Below are 14,747 nucleotides of genomic sequence, written 5' to 3'. Positions count from 1 at the left end.
TGTGGCAGCTAGCAGGATGGCCAGTTGAGAGTATGGGTGGATAAAGAAAAAACATGCATTGATGTAACTTCTTTCTGATGGAAAAGAAGCACCCACAGCTTGGGCCAAGGCCTGAATTTATCTTTTTAAAGGAAAATTTAAGTCTAAAAGGGCAAGACAGTAATTTCTGTGTCCTTAATTAGCCATTAACAATGTTCAGTTGTTGTCTGTCCTGACATGGGCAGCATAGGTAGCCATGCGTCAGAACCGCCGTTAAGCATTCTTCTGGGCTGTGTTGTATCTTTCAGCCTTTTGGGGTTCCCCTGCTTCTTGGTGCAGGTGCTGCCATTTTCCTGTTAGGGTTTATCCTTGTTTATTGTGTCTGAGTTAGCTTGGGCAGGAAAGTATGGGATTGCTTTTGCATGTGGAAAATATGTGACTTTTATTCAAACTCTGTCCCCTGTGGGATGTGTAGCAGTAGGATTTGAGTACTGTGTATCTTTGGTGGCTAGTTGCCAGACAGGGATTGACCAGCTGGGATGAAAAGAGCTGTGGCCCTAGAATAAAATTGCTTCTGTGTCACCTGGTGCATTTACAAGGCTGCTAGAAACTTTCTCTTCTGTTTGGAGCTGTGTGTGTCTAGGCTTGTCAACAGTTGCCAATGATATTTTCTCTTCTTATCATCTAAAGTAGTAGTGTGGCCAAGAGGAGAGTAGTGGAGATTTCATTGCGCACATTGGTGTCTTACTTGGAAGATCCAGCACATGGAGTACCTGAAGGTAGAAGCTTCATCTTTCCATTTGAAAGCAAGGTTTTGTTCATCATGGTTTCAAATGAACTACTGATGGAAAAAGGACTCTGAAACTGGAAGGCAAACAAAAAGACCAACCCAAACTTAAGACTTTAAAACTATTCTCATAATCTTGGAAACCTCAGTCATAATATTAAGTAGAGTTGAAACATTGGTAGCTGTTATAATTGCTGGATCAGAATTATTTTTATAGATCAGTGGTCTCTGTATTTCAATATTTGTTTTATGCTAAGCAGAGGACAAAATCAGTAGGGTGGAATTATCTGTTTTCAAGATAAAACAACAGCAGCAACACATAAGTCGTTATGCAATGATTCCTCTAGTATCCACATGAATAACAGCACAAGTTTTTCCTTGTAATGCATCCAACTAGATTCCTTTTCCCTTAACAGTTTTTCAATTGCTAAATTGTTCTTTTATGGGATTTTTCTGAATTGCAGGACATTTGTTAGAGGGAAAAAATAGAGAAACCTGAGCTGCTTTTGTCTTTGGTTAAATACAGATCTGTGCTGGTATTTTCAGACCTTGGGGATCTGCTTAGCCCTGCCTAGAGCCAGATCTAGCTGTGAATTGTATTTATGTTCAAACTTTCTTTGGTCAAAAACATATCTGGGAACTGTGATTCAAGCTTTAATTTTAAACTTAAGTTAAATAATTTTTCTTCTAGAGCTGGGAACTCACTGAACACTGAAGGGATCTGTGGATAACTGTCTCTCTTTTGATATGCTGCCTACAGCTAAATTAAAACTAGCTACAAAGGGCCCCACCCCGGCAGTAACTTAAGGCACAGTTTAGAGCTAGTGTGTGCACTCACACACAGACTACAGGAGCTAGAAAGAATCCGAGAGCATTCATGTGTGTGTGCGTGCTTTCAACTCCAGCTTTCCCAAGCAAAACCGAAAACTCTTGTGAAGAAACAGAGGCTGAAGGGGTTAAATGAAATATAACTCTCTTTTTCCTGTGCAGTAAGGATTAGTAACCAAACAGAAGCTGGAGAGAAGAGTGCTTAAGAGCCACTGTTTGAACCAGAACATAAGAAAGTGGTTTTTCAAAATTTGCTGCAGAGTGGTGCAAGTATCTCCAAGTTTTGCACTCACCTTTTACAGGTTCACACAGAAGGTAAGAGTTGACTTTGTATTCTGGGCTGCCTCCTGATCCCTCTACTTGGATATCTATTATCGATTAGTCTTTTCAGTGCTGTTTGTCATTTTTAAACCATTTTTAATTTCCCACTCTTTTTTTTTGGCTTCAGGTAAAAGAGTGCAGGAAAGAGGAGAGAGACCAGAGTCCTTATGACTGCAAAACTGTATTTCCTAGAAGTGAGGGATGAAGACACTCTATGTATTTGGTGAACATTAATCCCTTTTACTTGCAGTTAATTACACTGAGACTTAATGTAATCAAAACTGCTTTCCCTGACATTGTGCTTGTAGAGAACAGGGGAGTGGAAAGAACATTACCAGTTTGATAGGATGCTGGGTGAGCCTGGGAGAATCAGACATAGGTGCTTTGGAATAAAATCCTGCCTAGAATCAAAGGGCACCGATACTCTCATACCCCCTAACTATCACTCCTGAGAGGGAAACTGCTTCTGTTCATGTGCTAGCAGGTGCTGAGGGGAGGGAGTGTCTCCTAATCAATCTTGCATTGCTTTAAGCTGTGTGAGATGGGATCCTTTGGGAGGCCCAGCTAAATGATGCTGTCAGAGCCAACAGACCTGTTTGTGAGAGGGGAGGTTTGCAGGACCAGATCTCTCATCCTTGAGGAAGTCTGATGTGTGAAACAGGCCAAGAAAGCAGCTTCAGGGACCTGTCCTGGCATGGAGATGGTAATGGGCTGGTAGCAATATAGAGAGGTGTAGATTTTCCTGGTGCTCTGGTGTTCCTTGTGGGTGGTCAGGTGGAGCTGTTGGTTTAAAAACTGCATTTCAAAGCTTTGTAAAGGTTTCCAATGTTGTTCCCAAGACTAGGAATAAGCTGTGTTAGTACAGAAGCTTAGGGAGATGGTATGTTTCTTTAGGTCTGACTGTAGAGACCTTCAAAAGGGTTTGTAAACACCTTTGCTTATTACTTTTGGAAGTGTCTTCATAAGGTTTGGAGTTTCTTTTATTGTACTTGTGAGGGCCCTTCAACAGCTTCTCTGTAAGCTGGCTTGTGATTTAGATATTCTTCTCCTGGCTTCTTATGAGATGTATCACCCTCTGCAATGGCAGAGCATTTCCCAGTGTGTTTAGATAGAGCAGCCATGAAAAATCATTCTTCCTGAGGTGCAGCGTGTTGATGAGCCAATGTGCTGCACAGCTGTGTGTGTGTGTGTGTGTATATATTCAGGACAAACATTATGCTGTTACAGGGACCAAAAGGAGGTGTTTGTGATGTGGAACAAAGGTAGGTAGGACTGTATGTCTTTGGCATGGCACTAGCTTAAAGTATATTTATGTTAGTAAATGAAATTAATAATAAAATGCAAAAAAATAAAACAGAGCAAATTTGGTATCTTTTGAAGTTTTGCTTTTAGCATATTTTCCTGTCCTGTGTGAGATAATTGAGACTTCTTTTCCAGGCATATTCTCAGGTTCTCACACACTGTGGGGCATCCTGACACCTCAGGGGTGTTTGGTTTTAAAATAGCTTGCTTCATGAGTCTAAATGCTTGATGCCTTCACAGAAATTCTGGGATTGGGACAGTTCCTTTGTGGTATTTGCATATTCTGAATCCATTTGCTAGTAAACAGTCCACTCTAACCTTTGAGAAAAGGTGAGTGATGAATGAAGTGAGGTGATTTTCAAGCAATGATGTAGGTTTTTGTTTGCTGCTGTCTCTATGTATACATATTAAAAAGAATATTAATTATAAAACTAAATTAAGTTTAAAGGAAAGTAGCAATGATTATGCTAAAGAGGAGTTGGAGAATGGATGATCTCAAATCTTGCTGTTCAATAAATGTAACTTCTGATGTAGATATTCATGTATCTTTGTTTTGGGGATGGGCTTTCTGGGATCCAGCTGCTTACCAGCTTGGCAAAAGAGAATGCTGGTAGAGTTCATCTAATCTAGTTGCTTCAGGGGTTACCTGCCTCAAAAATTAGGCACCAAGATTCAGCTGCAGTTAATGTGAATGGCTGTGCCCTGACTTGCCAAAAGGGTTTAGGAAACAGGAAAGGAGTTATGTTGTTGCAGCTGGTTTTCTTGTTAGTACTTGAATTTGAGTTAAAAGAACAAATTTTATTTTTAAACAACACAGATGTTCTGTTAAAATATGCAACCTGGGGGAAAAGCCCCTCTGATCTGGGTTGAGGGCTCCTTCTGTATGCAGTGTTAAGTAAGGCAAAATACTATTTTGTGCCCCAGAACAGGTAGGGTTTAGGCTGCCAGAAAGCTTTCTCTTCGGGGGGGCTTTATATATTAATAAAATGTTAACCAATGTATTAGTTCATGTATGTACCTTGTGACTCATCAATACCTGACAAACAAATAGCTTTTCTTGATAAGAGGATGAGAGCTGCTGTTCTGTAGAAGAACAGCACCTAGAATACATAGGATGCAATTACAGTAGCCCTCATGATTCATGCTATGGGTTCATCATTAGCTGAGTGAAGGGGGAAATATTTGCCTAGTGGCATATTGATACTCAGTGAAATGGATAAAGAACTGGCTGGATGGCCGCACACAAAAAGTTGTGGTCAATGGCTTAATGTCCGGCTGGAGACCAGTAACGAGTCTTGTTTAACATCTTTTTTGCTGACATGGACAGTGGGATTGAGTGCGCCCTCAGCAAGTTTGCCGATGACACCAAGCTGTGTGGTTCAGTTGATACGCTGGAGGGAAGGAATGCCATCCAGAGGGACCTTGACACGCTTGTGAGGTGGGCTGATGCCAACCTCATGAGGTTTAACCATGACAAGTGCAAGGTCCTACACCTGGGTGGGAGCAATCCCAGGCACAGCTACAGGTTGGGCAGAGAAGAGATTCAGAGCAGCCCTGAGGACAAGGACTTGGGGGTGCTGGTCAATGAGAAAATGAACATGAGCCAGCTTCAGTGTGCGCTTGCAGCCCAGAAAGCCAACCGTATCCTGGGCTGCGTCAAAAGGAGCATGACCAGCAGGTCGAAGGAGGTGATCCTGCCCCTCTACTCTGCTCTCATGAGACCTCACCTGGAGTATTGTGTGCAGTCCTGGTGTCCTCAACATAAAAAGGACATGAAACTGTTGGAACAAGTCCAGAGAAGGGCCACGAGGATGATCAGGGGACTGGAGCACCTCCAGTATGAAGACAGGCTGAGAAAGCTGGGGCTGTTCAGCCTGGAGAAGAGAAGGCTGCGTGGAGACCTCATAGCAGCCTTCCAGTATCTGAAGGGGGCCTATAGGGATGCTGGGGAGGGACTCTTCATTAGAGACTGTAGTGATAGGACAAGGGGTAACGGGTTAAAACTTAAACATGGGAAGTTTAGATTGGATATAAGGAGGAAATTCTTTCCTGTTAGGGTGGTGAGGCACTGGAATGGGTTGCCCAGGGAGGTTGTGAATGCTCCATCCCTGGCAGTGTTCAAGACCAGGTTGGACGAGGCCTTGGGTGAGATGATTTAGCGTAAGGTGTCCCTGCTCACGGCAGGGGGGTTGGAACTTGATGATCTTAAGGTCCTTTCCAACCCTAACTATTCTATAATTCTATGAAGTCCAGAGGAAATAAGTTGCTTTGCTCTTAGGTCTGTGGAAAGGATTATACAAAACTGATGATAAACCCCTCGGTGTTCCCAGCGTAGTCTCTGGGCCTAGGCAGTGATGGATGATTACTCTGATCCAGTGCAGTCATTTGCAGTTATGCCCATGGTATGATGGACTTGTCAAAAGATCTTATTTCACTGGAAATGATACTCTGCTGGATACAGCTTCACTATCTCATTTTTTAACACTCTTGGATCTGAAACGTGACTTGGTTTGCTCTGGTCTTGTCTTAGACAACAAAAATTAATGGTTACTAGATGTTTGAGAAGGGACTTAATATAAAAGGACTTGAGTGGATACCTGCTCACATGCATGGTCTTGTGAGCAAACCACTAGTTTATGCTATCTTGCACAGTAACAAGCTCACCTTCTTGACATGCAGAGATGACAGAGAAAACAAGTACCATCCATGGATTGTTTATTTCTCTGCCTAGCCCTTAAAGCAGTAATTGGAAGCTCCCATTTGGGCATCTGTGGAAGAAAACAGCTTCAGAGTAAAGAACCAATTTATTTATAGATTACACTGTTGTCATTTTGCTGTGATCACACAGTCGAGCATGTGCTTCTTTTGAGATCTCTCCAGGCACTGCAGTGTGATCACACTCTCTTAAGATAATTTTTTTATGAAGTTAATTTTTAGTGACAGATGAAAGATGCTACGGCTGTATCCTTAGAGACTGCAGCCCAGATTCCACTAGCACACATTCTGTTTCCTAAATTTGTTAGTCAGAAGTTCGGGTTGGTTTGTTTGGTTTTCTCCTTTTCATTTCTTCTCTCTCTCTTCATGTTCGTCATCTTTCCCTTGCAGAGGAGTGTAAGTAAACCCTCTGGCTTCTCTGAGGGAATTCATGCTTCATACCACTGAAGGTCTGTCTGCATCAGTCAGTAAGGGTGATTCCTTAGGGAAGAGATGTACCCATACAAGTGTGGCATGCTTGGCATGTTTACTGAGATACATGTGTATATATAGAGCTATATATATATATATATGTTTAAAAGTGAGTTAGCTTTAATAAAAAAGAGTACCTTGGGTTCCAGAAACAATGTAGGGGCAGCAACAGTCAAAGCCCACATGAGGTTCAGGGTAAATACTCTCATGTTTTCCTGTTCATGTTATTAGTCATCTTTAAATAAATTTGCTTGGGAACCCAGGTGTTCCCTATGCATACTCCAAGCACACTGTTGAACATGGTGCTAAAATGAACAGAGATGTAGGTCTTGCAAAGAGAGGCAGAAAAAACCACATTGTTTTGAAATTCTTTTGACAATTTTTGACTTAAGACAATTTTGTCTTCTTATTTAACCCCTTGCACAGTGCAGAAGATTGCCATGTTTATATTTAGGATGGACTGAAGACAAAATTGGAAGCGATTTTCCAGCTTTGAAATCCTTTCTTCTCCTAAAGAATTCTCTTAAGATTTGAAGTGAAAGGGATTAGTCTGAGCTGGCTAATGTGTTTGTAAACAGCAGCAGTGTTCAGCGTTTCAGATCAAGCTAAATCACTTATGTAAGTGAGGCTTGAGCTGTGATGGGACAGTAGTAAATTGCTGTTAGCCATTCCTCTTCAACTATGTTAGTGTTTGGACTATTATATCTTTGTCATATATTTTCCATAGGCAGTGTGTGGCTTCTTATTGCAATTAACTGTCTAAATGAGTCTGTGTGCACTTGTCATTATCCCTACATGCTCCCAGATTTAATTAACAGCTAAGCACAGTGAGAGTACCAAAATAGAAGGCAGAATCCTATCTTTGCTCCTTATAATAAATCTCTAGCTGCAAACCTAATAGTGGAAGGCTAGTTGCAGAAAATTGATTCTCAACTGATATTAATAAGTAGAGAGAAAATTGTCCTCATCAAATACTGTATTAGCTCCTGCAAGGCACTGGCATAGTGACCATGTTTACTTGGAAGATGCTGCTTCACTGACCTAAACGTTAAATACTTCATTGTGTATTTTGGAGAGTGGGAAAGAAGCCAGTCTGCCTCTTCCCCATCTCCCAACAGGGCATGGTGTGAGGCCTTACTAGAACTTGTGTGTTTCACGGTCTGCTCTTGCAGCTGATCATTTTCAACTACAGTTCTGTGTGATTTCGGTTTCCTGATTAAAACTCTATGGCAGAGGCTGCTATAGCTTTCCCAGGTGCTGCTGAACTTGGTATTGCTGTAGAATTCCTCTGTAAAAACATTATCAGTTTCTGTCAGCCACATTAAGCAATGGCCTGGTGCAGATTTATGTGCCTGCAATGAATCAGGCTGAAGGCTGAGATGAAAGCTTATTGATGGAGCAGTCTGGAAGATGCTTGTATATTGCCATTACTCAGTTCTCCAGCCAGCTGGTGCTCTGCTGCTGTGCTTAGTAATAAGTTTTTTAACTGTTTTCTTTTTTCATTTAACAAGGTGAATTTTAAAGTTGTTCTAGCTAAAGTTTATCTTTCATAATATGGCTAAAAGTATCCCTCAGCAGGAGTACTTTTTTGATGAGGATTCTGCTACTACTAGCATGTATTTAAAATTAATAAATCTGGATACCAATGGTAAAAATATCTCCATAAAGCTTGTACTTAGGCAACTTGTGTCTTGGTTTTCTTTATTCTCTCTCCTTTCCTACTAAGCCCTTTCAGTCAGTCTTGTGTTTAAACACATTATAAACATTTCTCCCTGCTTTTTCTATAAACAGCTCTTTATGAATGTGGCTCATTGCATGGTCAAGGCAAAGGAAATTCAGCATCCTCCCACTTTACAGGCACATGCACACTAATTGGCTTATCTGCCCTAGTACAAAGAACATCAGGCCCAGGATTTTCTTTGGAAAAATGTCAAACAAACGGTTGTTACTGTAGCTGGGGAAGAAAACATACGTATTAAGAAGTATCTTGAATGTGATTTCCTCTGCCTGAAAGGGTGACTGGTTTCTTAGTTCCTCTGGGCTATGTGATGTGGTTCTCACGCTCTCCTAACTCATCTCCCAGCAAAGTAAAAGGAGGTTTTTCCCTATCCTTAATCTCTGCTCCATGGTGCTCTTTTCTCTCCCTGCCTTCATCTCATCTTTTTGCTGTGTGTACATATTTTCCCTTTCTAACTTTTCCACCAAAATTTGAAAGATGCTTCTTCGTAGACAAGGCAAGCAAAAGCAAGCTGCAACCAAGATACACTGGAGGTTTTGAGAGCAAAGCAAAAGTAATCATGTCTTTGAAAAATGAGACTGGAAGATAAAAAACTTTGAGTCAGTGGCTAAAAACGATCCATGACAGTAAATAACTGGGCAACAAATCACCATCCTTTCTGACTTGCCACCTCCTTCAACCAAACTTCTGAAAATATAACAACTGAGTGAGATAAGAGGTGTTAAAGAGGAGTGGAGTTGGGGGTGGAGGAAAGGGAAGGAAATTCTGGAAAGGTGCGAGTAACAGGATCACAGTGACAACTTCTGCTTTAGTGCTGGATGTGCTGAACTTTACTATAAGCAATTTCTATCTGTGTTGCAACAGGCAAATATTGGAGTGTCCAATTGGCAAATGCTGGAGTGCCCAACTTGTCTGTGGCTTCTGTGTCAGAGCTAACTCAGGTGGGAATAATAGATTCACACTAGGTAATTCAAATCACCAGCTAGCAGACAAAATGAACCCAAGGACTTGCTGCAGCTAGTATTGCTGCGTGGCTTTGCTGCTTATTGCATGCTCAGCTAAACCTTGTCGGGCAATAGAAGAGTTTTATCCCTCAAAGGGTCTTTTTATCTTCTACCTGTGAACCATCCCTAGAACAGTCCCTGACTCGCATACGTGGTATATGTCTTTGGCCAAAGGTTGATTTAGAAATGTGGCTCCCAGGCAAAAGAAGACTAGTCTGTCTGATGTGCTAAACAGAGACAAGCCATGTAGCACTGGCTGCCTAATTATTTTAAAGATAAATAGAGAAAACCCCAGACCGATAAATCTGTGAGCAATGGAAATCCTGGAACCTGTTTTATTCTGACTTTGTGATCTGATTCTGTAGTCTAAATGGCTTAAGCGCTTTTTAAGCAAGGCTGAGTTATTTGTAATATTTCTTTCCAGTTTGGATTCCTTCCTCTTCAAAGGAAAAAGTCATCATATAAATGGGTTGAAAGTCCAATATGCCTCTTCATCCCAGCCCAGTATCTTTTCCCTCAAGCAAAAGTTAACTTTATGCTTTTGAAACCCTGAAATTAGCCCTCTGATTCAAAGTTATTTTTACCTATACATACAGGCAGTGTAGGTCTTGTTTCCCTATGAGCATGGATGTTGGGAACTTCTTTGGAAAAGAGGCCAAGTCAAATTAAGCAGGCTTGAACCTTCGTGCATTGGAAGGTGGGATTTACACACTTAAAGTAAATATAGGAGTCATTAAAACTATCCTTGATTTCTGAAACGTACTTCTGGTCTTAATGAAGATTTGACTGATCTTGCTAAGTCTGCCTGGCCCTGAATAAGAGTTTGTAACTAAATACTTTTACAGCCATTACAGAGAAATCTCTAAGACTGCCCATCTGTCTTTTCTACACCTTCTATTTGTTAAGGCAAAAGCTTCTTTCTTGAGTGGGTTCAGTGTTAAGCCCTGAGGATTAATAAGGGTGCTTATCCCAGTTTTCAGTTGTACTGGAGCTCCTGCGTTCTGTCCAGAGTTATGAAATTTTAGCCATCTCCTTTCTGGTGCCCTCTCCAAAGTTCCAGGGAGAAGTAGGCACTGTGGAGGCAGCTCAGAAGGGGCACCAGAATATTATAGAATTATAGAATAGTTAGGGTTGGAAAGGACCTTAATATCATCCTTTCAGAAGTTTCTGAAATTTCCACAAAATGTGGCTTGATCCATACTGTTTTGGAATAGATGTAAGGGTCCAGAGCTGCTGAAGTCAGATTCCAGTTTGAACTTCTCCAGTGTTTAGAGGAGCTTGGGTCAGCATCTCTTGGATAAAGCAACTTCATTGTTCTGGTCTGAAACTCAGTCATTTTGACCGAGCTTACAGATGGCTGGACCCAGACATCACTTTGACCCCTTTTTTTCATCTAACCTGAGCAGTTAATGTGTGTATGGAATGGAGGTAGGGCACACCTCTAGCTCTGTTTGAAGATTCTGGTTGTTCCTTACTCACTGTGATCTGATTCTCATAATCCCTCTTGCTGGGATAACGTCATATTTTAGCCCTGTGGCAGGGTTTCCTCTATGTGAGCTTTCCAGCAGCTGTTCCATATCTTGAGCATAAAGTCACCATTTCCCCTCAGGCCCTACTGCTGTTTCTGGGTAGAGGGGAGTGGAGATGCTGTTCTAGCACACAGTGGGAAAAGGGAGCTGGGGAGGGTTGAAGAGAATGGAGGAAGGGCAGGAGGCACAGGGAGCAGCAGCTGCTGCTGTTATAAGTGAAAGCACTGCAAGACACTGTCCTTTTCATTCCTTCCCCCGCATACCCAGCCTTCAGTGAGGAGAATGGCAAACAAGCAGAATAAACATATGCTGCTCTATCCCAGGTGCTACAAGGAATGAAAGCTGTTAAATCCGGAAACAGAACTTGACCTTTTTTTGAAGGTTTCAGACAGATTCCCCAGTCCCATCTGTGTTGTTTGTGGCTGAAAGGAAAGCAAAAGGGATCAATGCTGAATGCTACAGTAGAGGAAGCTTTTAAAATAACAAGTTTATTAGAGCTCAGAGAGTCAGGCAGAAGGTTTGTTTTGCAGTGGAGGATTTAATAGGATACAGAAGGCCTTGTTCTTCCTTTTGACCATCCTTCCGGGAATCTGTTGACTAGTTTATTAGAGCTGGATGGTCTAAACATTTGAAAGGTAAATTTGGGACATATGACAGCAATTCCCATGCAAGTGCAGCAGCACAAAAATACAAGCAAGCATCAAAACTGTGACTTCTTGTGGCTTTGATACAGTCCCTCAGTATATAGGAGAGACGCTTATCAGTGCTTGTTTTCCCAGTTACATTTTCCCTGTTCATTGTTATTTGCACGCAGAATTTGGTGTGACTGGGTTTTTAGCACTTAGTAGGTTTTACATCTGAAAGAAAAATGTTGAAGAACAAGCTTTTTATCCCCAGCACTGTGAAAGTTCAGTGTCAAACCCCATGGTGTATATGGACTTAGGGAGTTGTAATGAGCTGTGATCCAGTGAGACATAGCACTGTGAGAAAAATGGTTGCACGTCATAACGTAACCTGAAATATGCAAATGCTTGATCAAGCAGGTTTCATTTTGGGTGTATTTTGTTTCTGATTTGGTATTCTCATGAAACAATGACTTTATACACATTCTATATTTTATCTGAATTTAATAGGCCAGGAGCTGAAGGAGCTCACAGGCTTAAGGAGCTATATGAGAAGTTTTAATATTAAATCAGATGATACAATGACTGATGATATAAACATTTCTCACTTGACGCGTTTATGCACAGAAGATTTCTCCATCTTTCCTCTTTCCTTTCCCAAGTTAGAAAGCATCTTAGACTAGGTTAAATAAGCTGGGAATATCTAGTCCATCTCTGCTTTCTGGGCTTAATCAACTGGTCATGAGGTCATGAGAAAATGGTCTTGAAAAACAGGCAGTCTCTTGTGGCTGAAGTGTCCACAGCTGTAAATGCTGGTGAGTGGTGGTTGGTATGGGCTTGGTTGGTGCAACTCAGGAAGGATAAAGTAACAACAGGCAATGCACCAATGAAGTATTGTGGCTCCGAATGTGCATAATGCCCTGATTTTTAGTAACTATTGTATCCTACCGTATGCTGCCACACCAGTCTGTGTGGCCTGATCTCCTTTCTAGCTCTGTAAAAGGGATACAGCTACTGATGTTTGAATCTAGCTACAGCTGTGTGTGATTAACTGTAGGATTTTAAACAAGCAAGATCACACACAGACAGACATGAAGCTTCACCAAGTCACACAGAATGAATATAGGGTACATAAATTTTAACTGTGGAATTTCTTACCTTGGGTTGGTTGAAGTCATTGCAATCTTCAAGTATTTTATCATGTGTATAAGTAAAAGGGTGGGAGGGCAGACATGCAACAGCATGCAGCTTCCACTGTGCCTGGGGATGGTGTTCTCGTAATACCAGAGGAAAGTTCAGGGAAATATTTGCACTCGGTAATTACAGTCTGGCTTTCTCTGCAGGGTAATTTCATTGTTGCAGTTGCCTTCATCTATCCAGGGAGTGTAGTGATAAAACTATTCTCCCTTCACTTTTGCTCTATTGTATTGTAGCTTTTCTGCGTACAAGCAGCAAAGAAGCAAGCAACTCTGATCAATAATCTTTCTGTTCCCGCAGGCAGAGATGAAGAGCTTGTTACTTCTGCTCATGCTAACAGTGATGCCACCTTCTGCATTTTCAGTAAGTAGAAGCTCTTCTGGTCACTGTTACACAAATTAAAGACACTTGTGCTAACGGTTGTCAACATCTTAAGCATTTTGTAGAAAGTATTCCTGAAAGAGCTAATATGTTCAAGTCATCAGGCCTACTGCAGTATGTTATGAAAAGTCTAAGGTGGCAATTAAATGACAAAATACTGGTAGTGCCTTTGGCTCAAGGGGTGTTATCTGCAAAGCTACGGAGAGCTATCACTTGAAGTAAGAAGAATGAATCTTTGGTTATCTGATTTTCTCTTTTCTTTGGTCATAGTGGTGTAAGTCATGGTTTAGCTTTACTGGGGGAGGTAACTTTTATGTTAAGCTAATTCGATACTGTCTGAAAAAGAACACAGCTATTAGGAACTGGGATTCCTCTTCCTTTCTGAGAGAGAAGTCGGATCTTTCTCAGAGCAGCTTGAGAACAGTATTTCTGAGTGTAACTTCAATTAATGAGTTGGACATCTGAGGCAAAGGTGACCTGCTGAGTGGAAGTGTTAGCAAAGGAAGATGCAATATGTGTGTTAGGTGTAAAGGAACAGAAAGGGGAGGAAAAAAGAGGTAATTATCACCTGGAGTAAGTGTTTTGTGGAAGTAGTGAGGAATTATAAATATGCCATTAAAATTAATGACTCCAAAACTTTAAATCTCTAATATGATTATGAATTTCTGTACCCCGATTCAGCATTTGCAAATGCTTTTTAGGCCTTCTTTGAAAAGCAGGGATGAGATGCCAGAAATCAAGCAGAGTTTGTTAGTCGTCACAGACATCCTATGTTACAGATGGAAATATGCTTAAATGAGATCTTGCTATCTCATACCTAATAGAAGGTGGTGCTGTATGCCAAAAGAACCAGAAATGGAGCACACTATAGTCAGTTCACCTGCCTATTTCCAACCTGGTGATGTTTTGGAAGGGAAATGACTGAAACACCCTGCAGCTGTGAAGGCTGACATTCCTCTCTAGCATTAGACTTTGTCACTTGCATGCAGTCAGTAGCTTCTCTTGAAGCAAGGCTGAATGGAAGGAGAAGGTTTTGCTTGGCCACCACTTAATTTCTGTTTCCCTGACATGTTGGATCTGTCAAGCCATGAGGAAGCAGGAAGATCCAGCAGCACTGAGACACTGCTGTGGTAATTCTCTTCTGTGAGGGAATAGAGTAATAGTTCTGGTTTCACATGGGCCATTCCTTACCAGATGCTAATGCAAATGGGCTGAACTATAGCAAGAGACAGGCTGTGAGAGCTGGAGCTGGCAGGACTGATTGTAGTGATGGCATGCAAGTCTGTGCTAGGTCAGGCTATGCACCAGAAGAGCAGTGGAACTGCCTGAACTCCCTAAGGTGGGATGGTTCTGAAAAGGCAATGCCTGCCTATCTGTATTTCACTGCTGAAGAGGGGGAGTGGTAGCCCTGCTGCTATACATGCAAATATTGTACTTATGTGGTGGGTGAAAGAAAGGAAAGGAGAGGTTGAGACTAAACGCTCAGGCAGGGAATACTGCAGGGTGGGAAAATAAGTTGGAGAATTGCTTGCTGGTTTACACCATTCTCCATTCCTTTAGGGCTTTACTGAGATGGCAGGCTTACTGAAAAATCACTTTAATCCATGTCACACAGCACTGAAAAGGTCCCTTCCCTGTGGTGTTCTTTTGTGATTCCTGGTGGCAGAGGTATAAGAGATTGTCAGATGGCATGCTGCATGTCCCCCCACTGAATGAGAAACACTTCCTTTAATTGTATAGTAGCATATCCCTAAGAAATTGAGGCTCTGTCACTTTAACTGTGCTAAAGCTACAGAGCAGTCTTGCAGCTGAGGCAGCAGCAATTGTTTTGATTTTGGTATCAAATGAGCTGCCAGTTTAGAAGCACATGGA

The 14,747-nt window shown here is 41.6% G+C and overlaps 1 protein-coding gene across 5 annotated transcripts in view; it reads left to right on the top strand.

Moving 5' to 3' along the window:
* The first annotated feature begins 217 nt into the window (after window positions 1–217).
* Window positions 218–14,747, top strand: part of PAPLN (papilin, proteoglycan like sulfated glycoprotein) — a 62,022-nt gene continuing 47,492 nt past the window's right edge. For 4 of the 5 annotated variants that reach the window (XR_009967054.1, XM_062630793.1, XM_062630795.1 and 1 more), the window contains exons 1-2: window positions 2,066–2,618; window positions 12,795–12,857. Coding sequence is in view for 4 of the 5 variants with exons in the window: in XM_062630793.1 (XP_062486777.1) it covers window positions 2,610–2,618; window positions 12,795–12,857 (72 nt within the window). In the remaining variant the exon portion in view is untranslated. Of the gene's footprint in view, window positions 1,910–2,065; window positions 2,619–12,794; window positions 12,858–14,747 lie in introns of those variants that run through there. The other variant, XM_062630794.1, reaches the window with a different exon arrangement.

The sequence above is a fragment of the Pezoporus occidentalis genome, unplaced genomic scaffold, assembly GCF_034315485.1.
Source record: "Pezoporus occidentalis ecotype Australia unplaced genomic scaffold, CSIRO_AGI_Poc_V1 ctg36, whole genome shotgun sequence".
Classification (NCBI taxonomy): domain Eukaryota; kingdom Metazoa; phylum Chordata; class Aves; order Psittaciformes; family Psittacidae; genus Pezoporus; species Pezoporus occidentalis.
Note: the sequence above shows the minus strand (reverse complement) of the source record. Positions and strands in the feature narration are given on the sequence as shown.